Here is a 15317-nt window from a genome sequence, read left to right as displayed (position 1 = left end):
GGTTTTTGCAAAGTATCATGATTTGTTTGTGTCTCAAAATTCAATTATTTTTAAATAATACACTGACATATCACGATATTTTGCTCAACCTTGTCGAAAAACAGCTCATGTTGTTATTGTGCTTGACCATTTGGGTAAACACAACTGATAGCTGTACTGTTGTGTATAAATTAATGCTTAAGTTCTGGCAAAATTGTCATTAATAATTAAAGCATAGTTAACCAGAAGCCAACCAAATCTCTGAAAGCACCAACTAAAACATCAAGGAAAATTGATGCGGGTGATAGGCTAATATTATTTTTTACAATAACTGCAGAAATTCTCGCGCGCTCATTGGCTAATTGTTATTGTCAATAAGCGGACAGACACATGAATTAATAATTTATGCGATGCGTCAACCAGCGGATCCACTCGGCTATCGCCTCGTGGATCCACAGCTACTTTAACAATGTTATGAAGAAATTCATGATCAATAACCGGACAGACGCATGAAAAACTGACGTCAATTTGTTAAATTGATTGCGGCCACTCCCTATGGAAAAACATGCAATCACTTACGAAGTACACCGGAATTAAGATCTTACAATCATTTTCCTAAAAATCACAACTACTGACTATTGAAATGAAAATTTCAAGGAAGTTTGCCTGTAGTAATTGCCCAATTATTAGAGACCTTTAGATTGGACTACGAGTACGAGTAAGATTTTCGAATTTCAAACCAGTGACGTTTCCAGAGCCCTCGCGATGTCTGTTTGTTTGCCTGTTTGTTTTGTTTTGCTGTTTCTGTTGTTGTTGTTGTTGTTTCATGTCAGTCACCATTTAGCAATTAGATTATTCGCTCTCGAGTTCTATTACGCATAGAACGGCATTCGTTAATGTAGAACGCAAGTAGATTTATCCTAATTGAGAATATATCTATCTTATCACGCTGCGAAAACTTTCGTGAAATTTTAATAACTGAGAGGATGCGGCGATTGAGTGCTCTTTACAGAAGGGCTACAGCTAATATAAAATTGGTGTGAGAACGTTATCCAGCTCTTCCAAACCGTATTTTCAAAATGGTGAATATAACGTCACAGAACTCCAAAATGGTCAAAATACTGGCACCAATGCAAAGGCCAAGTTGTCCGCCTATTTCACCTGACAAACAGAAAAAAAAAAAAAATAAATAAATCCACTTGTGCAACTTATTCCGAACTAAAAACGGACAGATAAGCGTTAGTATTAATAGTGTCTCTTAAATTAACCTTTTCGTAGCTTGAGTATCTTTTTTGTCGTTTAATTCACTACATGTGTCGACTCATCTAGAATGGACTGTCCACGTATGTCTAAAGCCCGCTTAACAGTGCCGGCCATTCTTAGACCCTAGTGGGGTTTTGACCTAAAAACTAACTTAAAAGAAGTTACCTAAATTATTATACATTGAACTCACTATCTCTTTTCTGAATGGCTGAAAGCGTACAGTGAATTTTCGAAATCAGCGCCTGTGACGTCATCTAGCTGCAGATTATACAATAATTATGTCAAGGACACTCAAGGTCACGGGTAATCGTGTCGTGTATGACCGCGGTGCATAATTTCTGAGGGTAATCATGTCAAGTTCGCGCGTTTTGTGTTGCTTTCCGTCAGTGAAGAAACAAATACATGACTTAGATTCGGTTTTTGTGATATCCAGAATAAGCAAGGGCTCGGTAAAGGTTATCAGCCTTAGCCCTCGGCTTCGGCTGATCACACCTACCTCGACCTTGATATTATTCTGGATATCAAAAGAAAAACCTCATTCAATAACTGTTTAGAATAAGGCCAATATGGAGGACTAACTCCTTTACACTTTATGCCCTCTTGGTACATCTTAACTGATTCTAATTACCATGTGGTGCAGCCATGGAGTCATGAAAGAGTATACTTTTCTTTATCTGCATCTGGATTTATGTTTGCAGAACTTCCGTTTGGCTGGAAGTCAGAAACTATTCGTTCCCAACACTTACCAAGCAGACTTTCTTTACTGTAAGCGGGTTGTTGCTCGAGCACAAACATGTTCAGGTCTTGAAAATGCACGTTAAGTTCTAAGAAGTTTCCACTGTTGCGAAACAAAAGAAAGAAAATATGTCATAAGGTGATGAAAATTAGAGAGGGAAGAAGCGCTTCGAAGTTACTTACGGTAGCCTAACTTTATAGGGACCTTTAAAGGAATTACGTCACGGTTTGTGCTCCTTGAAACGTTAAGCCTAAATTTTTCAAGTTCTTCGTTTGTGATCCGTTTCAATCTTCTCCATCCTTGGCTATCTTTGTTTCTTTGTGGTTTATCATTACCTGTTTGATGTGTTCTTCTATCTTAGAAAACTTCTTTTCCAGGGTTCCTTTAATTTAAAACTAATTTTGTACGTGACAAAAGTAACTCAAAATGCCGTGACTGAGCTCTCTAGTTATCAACTTCAGATTCATTAATTTAATCCTGGAAATGCCTGTTTTAAAAAAACGAAAACATGATATCTCCAGAAATGATAAATAGGGCACTTAGGGAATCGTTAAGACAACAGGAAAAAAAAGCCTAGAATAAGCCTTTTGTGGTGAAAGTATCTATTCAAGGTTTGACGATTTATCAAATAGACAGGCGCTTATATCTGGCTTTCCATAGCATAGTCACTGCATGAAGTGACTACGAGGATTTAGCCCCTGTGAGGGATACAGTACATCCTAGGTAATCCTATCCTAGCAACTGGTATGCTGTTCTGACAATAAGCCATATTCGTTTTCTCGGTATTGGACTGGAACTAGCTTGCAACTGAGGCTAACGCGGGCAGTCTTTTCAAATGCAAATCATATTTATCTCTCTTTTTTTAAAAAAAAGAGATAAAAACGATATAACCCATGCATAAACCTCCGCTGCAAGCTAGTTCCAGTCTAATACCGAAAATACGAATATGTTCTATTCGTCTTCACTCTTTTAATGCGTTCGAAGAACGCAAGCCTAATTTTGACCTGTGGCTTTCCAGAGTTGTTTTTCCTGTGCACGGTTATAGGCCGAAAAAAAAACCACAATCCTGTAAGGACACCAAAATTGCTACCCCGCTTGATTTTTGCAGGGACATGTGCAGACATGTGATTACACGTGATGAGACATGCGGCGAACATGTGAGCATGTAAGCAGGCCATGCGAGCTCGTCTTTGCGCTGGATCTTTCTTTGACTATTCAGTCGCCGTGGGCTTCGCTATTTTGTGCTCTTAGCGTTGGATATTGGTGAATATAAACGCTTCGACGGTAGCATTTATCGAAATCTGAGGGAATTGTCCTTGTTTAGTTTCTATGTTAACGAGCACGACTTTGAATCGGCTTGGCTTTGGAATGTTTATAATTATAGGAAACCAGCTATATTTTGTTGATTAGTTCCAGTCGCGACAGATACATGTAGCTCAGTCTTTATCCGGTGAGTGTGCCTGAACCAAGGAACGGCAAATTATGTAAATGCAGTTTACTTTATTCATCAGGCGAAATACTCGAATAAGTCGCACGGAGTTTGTTTTACGCTGACGATAAACGAGCACACGATTGCAAATCTTTGCTTATATTTGTGCTTCCAGCTTAGAATAATGTATATAAAATATACTTTTTCAAATTAACTCTTACGCTTAAACATTACCAGTTATGTGAGAATACTTAGCACGAAATTAGCACGAAATTTGAGTCGACGGAAACTGGTGCTGTCACGCAACCAATCAACAAATCATAGTTAGCACAGGGACCTCTTAAACGGGCATGAATGGATGGATGGATGGATGGATTGAATGAATCAATGAATGGACTTTGACACTATGATATATCTGTCTGTAAAACCTCGGTTGTCTATTTTTGGCAATAGACAGAGAAAATCAGCTAGTGTAACCATTTATTTAAGGCATATATATATATTAAAGTGACGGCGTCGAACGCACTCTCATAATCTTTGATTACCACTAGTATTTATTTATAGAAAGGGGCACAGTGACAGTAAAGTGATCCCAGCCTATCACTCGATACTGACTTAGACTAATGCGCTAAGATTACTCCTCTGTGCCTCTTGTAGTCTCAGAACCCTTCAGGGGCCTGGGTAACGAATAATGTCCACTGGAATTTTTTATTAGCCAATAAAAATCAACAAATCAAAACCACGTGCAGCCCGGGACTATTTACCTTTGCCCCGCACCCTCTGTGGAAACACCAATTTTCCGTGTTTTACTCTTAGTATGGAACGAGGCGCTTTCTTACCATGCAGGCCCTTTAACATGATAAAATTATTTATAATACTTACGAGACCATCGAAATGAAATCTTTTATCTCTTCTTCTGTAGCATTTTTGACATTCACTCTTATCATTTCCTCTAGAAAGATATGGCTTGGGAAGGCAGCGTAAGACAGGACAGCTTTAAAAGACGTTATCTCACAGGGAACCGGACACTTGCAGCGTTCCCCAAAGACCTTATAGAAATCTTCTGTAAAAGAAAGCGAGATCAAAAACATATCATTCCAGTGTTTCTTTCTGCAAGTTGAACTAGCCTACTTTGATCATACTACTCCCCCCCAACCTTCCCCCCCCCTGCCCCCTGGGTACTATGGCTTTCAACTGATAGGATTGTGTGAGCGAGGCCGCACGGGTCATATCGACCAAAACAATTATTCGAACAGGTTTTTCGTAATGAATAACCAAGGTATACCTGTAAGTGTTATCAGCCAAAGAAGAACGCTCGACTAATGAAAAAAAGTCCCTGTAGATATGGATTAAGTTAGAGAGAGATATATAGGGACTGAGACTTCAATGTATAATAAGACAAATTTTGTAGTCTCCCGGGCTAAGTGAGGTAGACACTTGTAGATTATCTGTTTTGAAAGTGTTATCGTTGATATAACATTGACCACCAGCAAATCCGCAAGCATACATTTCCTTACACATTTTTGCTCGAATTCTTGGGGTGTGTAATTATGGAGATAAAGGCAAGAAATAAACATGGCGACTGGTTCATTTACCCATAATTCTTAGCGCACGAAGACACAATGCTCATAAGACACAATGCTCATAAAAACGTACATAAAAATCTCTAAATCTAGCACACACAATGTCGTCAGCACAGGGACAAATATTGCAAAAATTTGGCTTTCCTTGTACTTTATAGGCTGTGTAAGGCTCATTGTGGTAAAATGTACATCCACCATCTTTTTTTCCTGCAAAGGATTGTTTTGTGTGAAACGATGCAACCTACCGTATTCACGAAAGAGGCAGGTTGCCATTTTGTGTATACCACATACTTCGGCGTTCGTTTCAGCTGAAAAAAAAAAAAACTGTTCAACACAACTCAATAGCATTCAACAGGAGAGCTTTAGCTTGCTTTTGACCACACAATAGCTGTTCATGTAATATATCAAACATGAAAGATCGTGGTTGACCACATTTTCAAACGCCAAGAGAAGAGTTGAAAATACGACGCGCAGCGGAGTACTTTTGACGAACTTCGAGGTGTTTGGAAATGTGGTCAAACTCTGACGTCTTGAGAATTTGTTATATCTTCTCAATCGAAACCAAAACTAAGGAGAAAACGGAGAAATAAAATCGCAAAAATCTATGCTGATTAAGATTAGATATCCAAACACTGTCACGGTCATGATTTACTTTGTTTAAACATGATAAATTACTAATGATTTTGAGAAGATGAGTTCCGGAACGGCTTAAAATCAATGTATCTTCTTTGACTCCTACGTAGAATTGGCACCTGTCTTCCCTGATAAACAATGTTTGCTTCAACTTGAAGAAAAATCGGGAAATTAAACACCGCTAAAAGTATCTTTCAAATTCCCGGACATTATCCGTGACTTAAGCAAAACGTGCAATGATGGGGAAATTTAGAGCATGTTCATGAGAAAACCAGACAGAACTGGGAAACAGGTGATACAGCTTAAATCACCGATTTCGCTCAAACTTGCAGAAATGTTGGGTTTGGTGAGTGAATGATTACCGCGAAAAAGTAAGTCAAAAGGCTTTATTTCCATCAAGTTAGAGGGGACCCGTGCAAAAATGGCCATTTCTCATTAATTTATGCATATTTAATTAGCTCTCTTTGGTTTATAGTTTCTCTTCTACAAGAAAGGCTATATTATGTGAAAATAAAATCCATTGAATCATATTCTACAATTGTCAGTCTCAAAGCACAGATATTCATTTGAACAAGACAATTTGATTTCTCTCAAAATACACGTTATTCTAATATGGATAGTGAGAGCAATCACTAAAATTCTCAAAAAAGCCGTTAAATGTTTGAGGACTTCAATTTTTTTTTCTGTGCTGGCGTAATCTTTACATAGAACATTACGAACTTTGATGCCCTTTCAAAGTGTTCTGTTTTAGTCATCTTTTCGTTTGATCGACGCGCGTCAATGAAAAACAAAACAAAACAAAACAAAAAAACAATATCCATTGCCGTCTCGCTTTCACCATTAGAGATGTCAACAGGTTTTTCAACTGAAAGCTACTTAAAAGGCCGGCCAAAATCAAGAGCGAGCCGTAGCTGCTACTTTTTATACAGATTTCGTCCAAACCCAACCACGGAACATTCCGCCATCTTTGAGAATCATATTTCTATACAATTTGTATCACCATACATGACGTGCCTATTGAATTAAAGGAAGATCACCACTAACTTTTCAACGTCAAAGATGGCGGAGTGTCGGCGAAGTGTTTTATGGTGGGTTTTCACATGGCCTTTCTTGTTGTACAAATACTAAACTAAAGACCGGCAATTAATTAAATAAGCATAAATTAGTGTAAACTGGCTATTTTTGTTAACTTGAAGGGAATATAATCTTTTGACTTACATTTTATCCATAATCACTCGCCAAAGCCAACATTTGTGCCAAGTTTGAGCGAAACCGTTGATTTCAACTGTATTACCATCTGCATGGTTTTCTCATGGACACAGTCTTAAATCCTTCATGGGTAAGGAAACCATTTTAACAGCTCCGAACGCCAAGGATACAAACATATATATTTGTTTTACTATATTCTTTGTTGATGTTTTTGTTGTGGTTGTTCTTTGTGTTGTGATTGTTGTTGTTATTGTTGTGGTTGGTGTTTTCGTTGCTGTTTGTACTGCTCACTTTATCGTTGTAGTTATCGATGGGATTTTTGTCGATGTCGTTGTTCTAAGTCGACAAGCTGGTACTTACCAAGAATCCTCACGTCCCTGCAGCCACATTTTTCAACCAGGTATTTTGAGTGGCACGCCAGCATACACGCAGGCGTTGTATATTTACTGTAACCAGGAAGGTGTTCGATGGCATGGTCTGAACAATTCGTTTCATAGGGATGCCTCAGGTTATGAACCTTAAACATTGAATCAATATAGACAATCATTCAACAGTATTTGTATTTCCTGAAGCATGTAAAGAGAGCATCTAAAGTGTAAGGTGTTTCTCACATACAAAGGAAGTACGTCGAAAGAAACAAGCGAGAGAGGAGAGACCGGGAAAGGGTTGGAGGGAGAGAAGGGGAGACTGAGGTCGGAAGGAAAAAAGGCAGGAAGAGAGACAAAGAAGGTTGGAAGGAAGGAAAGAAGATTAATATGGTTGGCCATTTGTTTCAAAATTACGACAGGGTATACGCGGGTTTCTCTGCTGCTTATACTTGTTAACAAACCTTACGTATGGGATTTGGAGCAGAAGCAGATAGACCAAGACAAGACGTTTTGCACATGCAGCTAAAGACAGGAATTGCACCTTATTAAAGTTAGAGCTAACCATTTCCAAGTCAGCGCTAACTTAAGCTAACCGAAACGCTACTTAGGCTAACCAGAGTGCTGTTCAGGCTAACCAAAGTGGTATTTAGGCTAACCGGAGTGCTGCCTAACCTAACCGTAGTGATACATAGGCTAACCGGAACACATTTTAGTGTGATGCAATTCCTGTCTTTAGCCGCAAATCATTTTAACACTGCCGCCATATTGATGATTTCGAGTTAAAGTAATTTTCGTTGCTACCAAACATGAACAAGCCATTCTGATAAAAGTCACTTTCCGTTCTGGCATACACAATGTAATTTGCGCATTTTAGTACGCGTAGATATGGGTCCTTGTTGGACGCGTATATTTGGGCATTTATTTCGTGTGCATATCCCCGCGCTTGGGTTTACGACAATATATGACCATATAAAAATGCGTAAATACGCGATCTAAATAGCCGTGTATATGAGCTTAGAGCCCATACGTAATGTATGTAAACAAGTATACGCGGCAGAGAAACCCTCGTACACCCTGTCGTAATAGAATTCGAGTCTCAAAAGAAATAATACTCTGATACGAGTAGTTTACATTCAGACCACTTAGTCGCTTATCAACTTTGAAACAACTTGAAGATGTTAGAGGTAAATTAAACGTTGATGTGGGTTTGGGAAAAGTTAACGTTTTGGGCGTAAGCCCTTCGTTGAAGCAAAATGTTCCAGCGAGAGGCTAAACCAAAGTACGAAACACCGGCTTTTCGCAAATTCGCTTCAGTGGTTAGTTTACTAAATCAAATTCAGAATGATAATCAAATTGGTATTATCTTGCCCTACGACATAGATCAGAGCTTTCTTTAAGAACAATTCATTTTGCTATTTTGGCACTTTGAAATGAAGTGTTAGGGACTCGTACCTTTTCTTTTCTGATTGCTGCAAGGGTGCTTGTTCCTGAAGCCAAAGAGAAACCGAGCTCCTCAACCGTCGGTGGTGTCTCGTGATGATGAATAAGAACCTTAAGGCCTGCTTGAGAGGTCCAAGATCCATAATAGTCAAACTGTTGAATATTTAACTTCAGGTTCAAGCCAAACTTGGCGCCTGCATGGTTGACTGTTAAGATTTGTCGACCATCTTTACCTAGAAAGAAAAGGTTTGTATCATGACGTCGCTTTAATTCAAATAGTTTCAACAAGCTCCTACAATTGATGAATTAACGAATCAGCTGGTCAATCTTAAAATTTGACGCTTACCTAGTATGCATGCAGCTTGACCGGCAGTTTACGGTCAGGTTTGCCCGCACTTGCTTTTAAAATTTCATACATCCCAATTTTATAACTTAAAATTTTATACATACAAAATTTTATAAAATGTAAAATTTTACGCATCGAAAACTTGTGATGTTAGTATTATGTGTAACGAAACCGTAACAGTGATGATGACGGATTTACCGTCAGAACATATGTGATTAATAAGTTTTACCAGGAGCCATAATCGGGGACGGAGACCGTAAGCGCGCGCTATTTCTAGTATTGGGGCTGTCCCCATGATATGGGACAATTTTTCTATTTTTAGAACAAATTGCGCCATCATGTGCGGCACACGCGCGTACATGCTGCGTGGATTTTTGCGGATACAGCGCGAGGAAATGGCGTCCGAAATTCCCGAAATGTTTGATGCTTTTGGCCCACAAATCAATACGTTCATGTCCGTTGGCATTTTGCTTTAGTATTTTCGTCGTAAGCTACTCCAGTTTGAGTCAAGTAAGACAGTGCCGAATTTAGTTATGTCCCGCTTTATATTGCTGACCAAGTTGTGTTCCGCTGCTTCTTTTGCAAGAGCTCCACATTACTCCACGCTAAGTTTCACATATTCTGACATATGTTGAACGAAGATTAACAGCTTTTCCATAACACAACAAAAAACAGTTGGATATATTTGGATATAGCACCGTTTCAGGACTTCAAAGTTTCCCTCCTCTTGCCACACGGTTGCGAGGATTTCGCCAGTCTCTCTCGACCGAAAAGTAAAACAAAGTAATTAAAAGTACAACAACGTAATTGCAAGTTTGAGTTTTGCCTAAATTGTAAGCAACGCTTGATGCTTTATCAAGGCCCAATAAGTGACAATAAAGTTTATGTCTGTAGATGCTGCTCAGTTTTGTTTGTGTAAAAATCCAATAAATTGTCTGTTGTCGATGAATAAGAGCGCCCGCCGATGCGTGTTTTGTACAATCAGTAAAACATGACAAATTGGACTTCCCCACTTTCGTGTGAAAACGTACATCGAACTCATATAACATCTCTAGTTTTTAAATATGTTTAAGGTTGATAAATGTTTGAGAACATATTAAAAGCTTAGCTGAAAATATGTGAATACAGCAGAAATAATCAGCTTTCTTTAATCAACTCGAATAGCAACGGTACTCGAATAAAGATTTCGATTTTGTTGGTTGAGTTATCAAAACTCCTTGTTTACTTTATTTTCGCAGTGTAAAATTTCACATGATGAAATACACATGATGTTAGTAGCCTTTTGGCGTTGGTGAAAATTGTTGCAGCATCTCAGCGCAAAAGACAACGAAAGAAATCTTTGTCAAGATTTGTTGACAATTGAAAACACCGACTCGGATTTGAAGGTGCACGCGCTGCACTATGCAAATGAGCTACTTATGTACACGTCAGACTTTCTCTTAAGAAAACTTCTGCAAACTCGCCAAACAAACAGAAGCAATAAGAAACTATCAACAACAGGGTTTGATTATGATTAAGCATTGTTTGGAAAACTCTCAAATTAACTCGATACCAAAGTAAAGAGCTTTCTTTCATAACTTTTCTTTACAGAACAAACGCAAGAGCTTACGCGTTCAACTAACGCGAGCACATATTAGCGGAGCTCCGGCGGCCCGAAAGGCCGCCAAGCGGAGCCCCATACTCATATAGGAGAGAAAAGGAACCCATGAGTTGATTTTCTCATGGTCATCATGGCTAGCGGTATTGCTCGTGGGCGCGTACGCACGACGGCGACGACGACGACGACGACGACGGAGTCGCGCAACATGGCCGCCATACTCCAAATAATAGGTTGACAGAGACATGCAGTCTTGGTTTACCGTGTACTTCTTTGATATTGGACATCCATGTTATGATCAATTGACACCTGTCAAAACAAGGTATCCACTGACCGGTATCACGTGACCATGTCGCGGGCTCAAGTTTACAGCTTATCGAGGTCGCGTGTTTTTTTAAAGTTGACCGCTGACCAAGTGCTGGTTTTCGATTGGATCGCGGGCTCATCTAAGGTTAACTTGTTGAAAACAGGGCAGGATTGTTCGGAAATGTTTTTTGGCTGCTTTGGTTTGTGTATATAGTGATTATTAAAACTCAAAACAGAAGGCCAAACAATATACAGAAAACCGCGCCGCAAAGCTACAAAACTGAAATCAAAATTCTACCTTCTCCTGGCTTATCTGGCTCTGGACAACGCGGCCCAGGAGCTACGCTTTTAGGCTGGCCTAAATCTATATATTATTATTCATTCACATCGCGAAATTGAAGTCTTGTTTTCGACCCTGAAGAACTCACCTTTTCCATTTGTTTAGAGCATAAAGCTACATATAAGAGCCCTGGATCTAATTCCCTGCCTTATTCCCTGCCATCGCTGTGAAAAATCTGCACTCTCACCATTTGATCACGCAACGTGACAACATCCACACGAGAGCCCGCGACATGTGCGTGGATCCGCGCGTATAAATGACGTCAGGATGGCGCAATTTGTTCTAAAAATAGAAAAATTGTCCCATATCATAGGTGCGCGCGGATCCCAAGACTTACGGTCTCCGTCCCCGATTATGGCTCCTGGTTTTACGTTTTATGTTCTTACTCTAGAACAATTTTAACATGTGTACAAATTTATGTATCTTATGTAATTATCTATTCATTTATTATTATTATTATAATCATTATCGTTGTCGTCGTCATTGTCATTGCCATTGCCATTGTCATTGTCATTGTCATTGCCATTGCCATTGTCATTGTTATTGTCATTGTCATTGTCATTGTCATTGTCATTGTCATTGTCATTGTCATTGTCATTGTCACTGTCACTGTCACTGTCATTGTCATTGTCATTGTTATTATTATTATTATTTGAGTGTTCACAATTAGTTTTCCAAGCTAAATGCTCAGACTCTTAAATAAAGTTCATTCATTCATTCCCAGAGTTTTTTACAAAGTTGTTTTCCTTTTAAGAATTTGTAGAGGTCCTCGGACATTTTCCCAGACAATCTACGATGACAAAATTAGCCCAGCAAAACGAATGCCATACCGATGTCATACCACATACACGAAAAAATCAGTGCAACATGCAGTTTTTGCTTGAGCAAGGAAATTTTATGAATATCATGGACTATAGCAGATGCTGACATAACCTAAACATAATAACTTAAGATTGTTGAGAGTCAGAGCTGTGCTAGACATTTTAATAAGCAAACAGAATTGATAGGTCGTTATCACCTGCAATTTTTGGCCGACTTTGAATTGCAATTACAAATCTAGCCCCATACAGAGAGCTACATTGTTTTCTTTTCTTCAAGAAAAATACAAATAATTTAAATTTGGCATGCTTATCAGGTGTATTTAGCAACTAACTAAGCTTAATCAGTGTGGGGAAAAAACAGTTAACGAAAAAAAGAAGCGTTGACCTTTTTCGGTTAAAAACATATACATATATGTACACTGTATATTACCTAAATTTCACACATTAGAATTGACGTTTAAAGAAGCAAATCTTTAAATGCATCCACAAATGGTATTAATAATTGATTGAGAAATTACTGCTCCGAGAGAAGTAATGAAATAAAAAAAAACTTCGATTTTTCGTTCAACATATTTAAAGAAAATCAGAAAATTGTTACATTTGTCTCCTCTGGAATATTTTGTAATCTACCCGATCACGTTCATCTCCATTTCATGTTGAAGTTGACAACGGGATATGTTTAACTTATTTAGTATGGAGGAAAACGTTAGAAAGAGACAAACAAAAAAAGCAGTTCTTGACTCCTGGAATGCGTTAGTAGAAAATGTGTGAGTTGCGATTGTTATCTTACCTGAGTTAAATGTGTGACACAGCCCCATAGTTGTTAAAATGGGTGTGAAATTTTGATGGCCACATCTTTCGCCTTTCCACGAACAGTCAAATAACATATCTTGGATTCCATGTCCAGCTTTCAGGTAAATTTCGAAGACGTCTAGGTCCTTGTAACGACCCCAGTCAGTGGTGTCGTTAATTTTTTCTCCAGCTTTGCTCATCAACACCTGATCTGTGATTTCTGTAAAATTGTGCTTCTCTACCAAAGACTTCCTCAGCATGTTAAAATTGCAAATAGTGACCGCTGGAAACTCGGGTTCCTGTTCGAATACAAGTGTTGTCTTTGTTGTGACACGGAAACTGAGATATTTCGTCAAAAGCACCGAGGACTGATATGAAAAGTACCCAACTCCAACCAAAAGGATCAAAGTCCATATAATGCGGCGAAAGGTTGTTTGACTCGAAATTATACAATGCATGCCGTGGAGAGTGGAGTTTTCGACGAAGTCCCTCCATTTTTGCTTTATAACTGCAGATTTAGAAGGCTTTTCGGTCCAATTAACGCCTTCCTTATACAAAGGAAGGATTTTGCTCATGGCGGTTTTCAAGAGTGGATTTGATTCATATATCTTTGCTTTGGAATTACTTTTGACGCACGAGCGGCCTTTTGCGATATTAATACGATAGTTTGTTATCACTCTCTGGCGTCACTTGTGTTGATATATGCGCAAACATTTTAATTAGATTCTTAAGTGAAATCAACGTAGGAAGGCAGATGCCTGCAGATTCGTCGTTATTTTTTAATAACCCATTTTAATTAAGGCTACCGTACATGCAGGTGGAAAAATGTCTTCAGGTTCTTGGTTAACTCCGTTAACTCTACATTGGTTTTGGCGAGAACGTAACCGCGAATAGGTGGGAAAAAAGCGAAAAAAAAACCATTCCAGTTAGATTTACTGATCAGCATGCCACGTCGACTGTGTGCTTAAGCTTCTTAATTTAGACGTGCCTCAAAGAAGATTGCTACTTAAACAACAGACTTGTTAAATGCAAATTCTTAATGTCTTATAATTCTGTCATGGAACTGGCATAAAATCCAGAGGTAGGGAAGATGTTCTTACTAGCATATGCACGATCTGTGAAGAATATCTTCTTTTTAAACAAATTTGACTGATGGATTTCAACTTACTTGTGGCAATAGTTTTGCGTTAACTAATTGTAATAGCCTGGGTCGAAAATGAAAAAGACCCTGCTGCAAGTCTTGAAGTAAGTAATTAAGAGCCAATTCCTCTAAATATCGAGAATGAGATGACAGTCGTAAAATTTCGGATTTCTTCATATTTTGCCCAAATAACCTCTATAGCGAGTTGATATCGAAAATACCATTCAAAGGTCCCGAAGTACTTTAGTGTTTTCGAAATCGAGGAAAATTCGAAAATCGCCATTTTAGCTGCCTGCCGCAGCCGAAAATGGCTGAAAATTGTGCATTTTCTTTTCTCTCGTACAATCAACGCCATTTTTATCTATCAATATACTTTGGATAGCTCATAGGGCATGTCTTGCTGTTTCTAAAGCAGTAATTTTATTAGCAAAAGCTCCAAGTGTTACAATATTTTAGGCCGATACAAGTACCTTCATCGAAGCTGTGAGCGAGAGGGCAAACTTTAGCTAATTCCGATACCATGCATCCAAAGCTCACTGGTACATTGAATTTGAAGTCGAAACTAAAATTTTCTGATAGCCCATATTTCTATATTCTGTAGTGCGAAAGTCTTTTCCGCGGCCCGAAAAAAGCACCCCGTCGAGAGACATAAACGTGGGATATATTTTATTAAATTCGTCATTCATGAAACCAACATGGAACTTGGTCAGCGACCCTCATCAAGAACAAAAAATAAGCGAATGGAAACATTTTTTGTCAATAAAGATGCTTGAAATTTGTTTTTCACAAGGTTATATTCCTTTTAAATTGACAACATGATTAACTTTGGCAAACATTTAGTTAAATTAAAATACACGCTGCTTTTGGTACATTGTAATGTTATGCAAATTTAGTTCGATCACCGCCACGTGCATATCCCCCGAAAGTGATTTTCCTTCCGCCTATGTTTTCTTTTTTGAAGGTGACAACTGTAACGCATATTAATCGTTCATTATCGGCAGTTTTAATTTTTGTGGAAGACCCACAGCCGAACCTGACTTCAAGAAGAAGACATTCTGAAACGTGTAGCTTGGGTAAAAAATCGATTACAGTTGCATCCATCATGTTTGGCGTAAATATTCGAGCACAACCATTTCATGTAAACAGTGCACTCTACTTTAAAAATAATAACAGTCTTATCGCAGCATTTCTTGAAATCCTAGCCTGAGATCAAGCAATAATAACAAAGCGCGAGCAGTTGGCGAAACTTCATGATCAACTGTGGAAAAGTTCTGGCATAAACAAGATGATTCAACCTTTATATTTCTTGCCAGCGTGCCTGTTTCTTCACTGTG

The 15317-nt window shown here is 38.6% G+C and overlaps 2 protein-coding genes across 2 annotated transcripts in view; both read right to left on the bottom strand.

Annotated features, from left to right (window-relative positions):
• LOC145492922 (uncharacterized) overlaps nt 1-15317 on the bottom strand; it is a 100624-nt gene that overhangs the window by 58498 nt on the left and 26809 nt on the right. The window lies entirely within an intron of this gene.
• LOC145493705 (acid-sensing ion channel 2-like) lies at nt 1028-13489 on the bottom strand. The gene is made up of 7 exons (XM_081473171.1): nt 12841-13489; nt 8653-8873; nt 7193-7349; nt 5236-5298; nt 4290-4470; nt 1989-2080; nt 1028-1140 (listed from the first exon to the last, which is right to left on the bottom strand). Exons 1-7 carry the CDS (start codon nt 13415-13417, stop codon nt 1028-1030), a joined length of 1404 nt encoding a protein of 467 aa, XP_081329297.1. The 5' UTR covers nt 13418-13489.

Source organism: Orbicella franksi, chromosome 7 (assembly GCF_964199315.1).
Source record: "Orbicella franksi chromosome 7, jaOrbFran1.1, whole genome shotgun sequence".
NCBI classification, from domain to species: Eukaryota; Metazoa; Cnidaria; class Anthozoa; order Scleractinia; family Merulinidae; genus Orbicella; species Orbicella franksi.
This window is presented reverse-complemented; position numbering and strand designations above follow the sequence as displayed.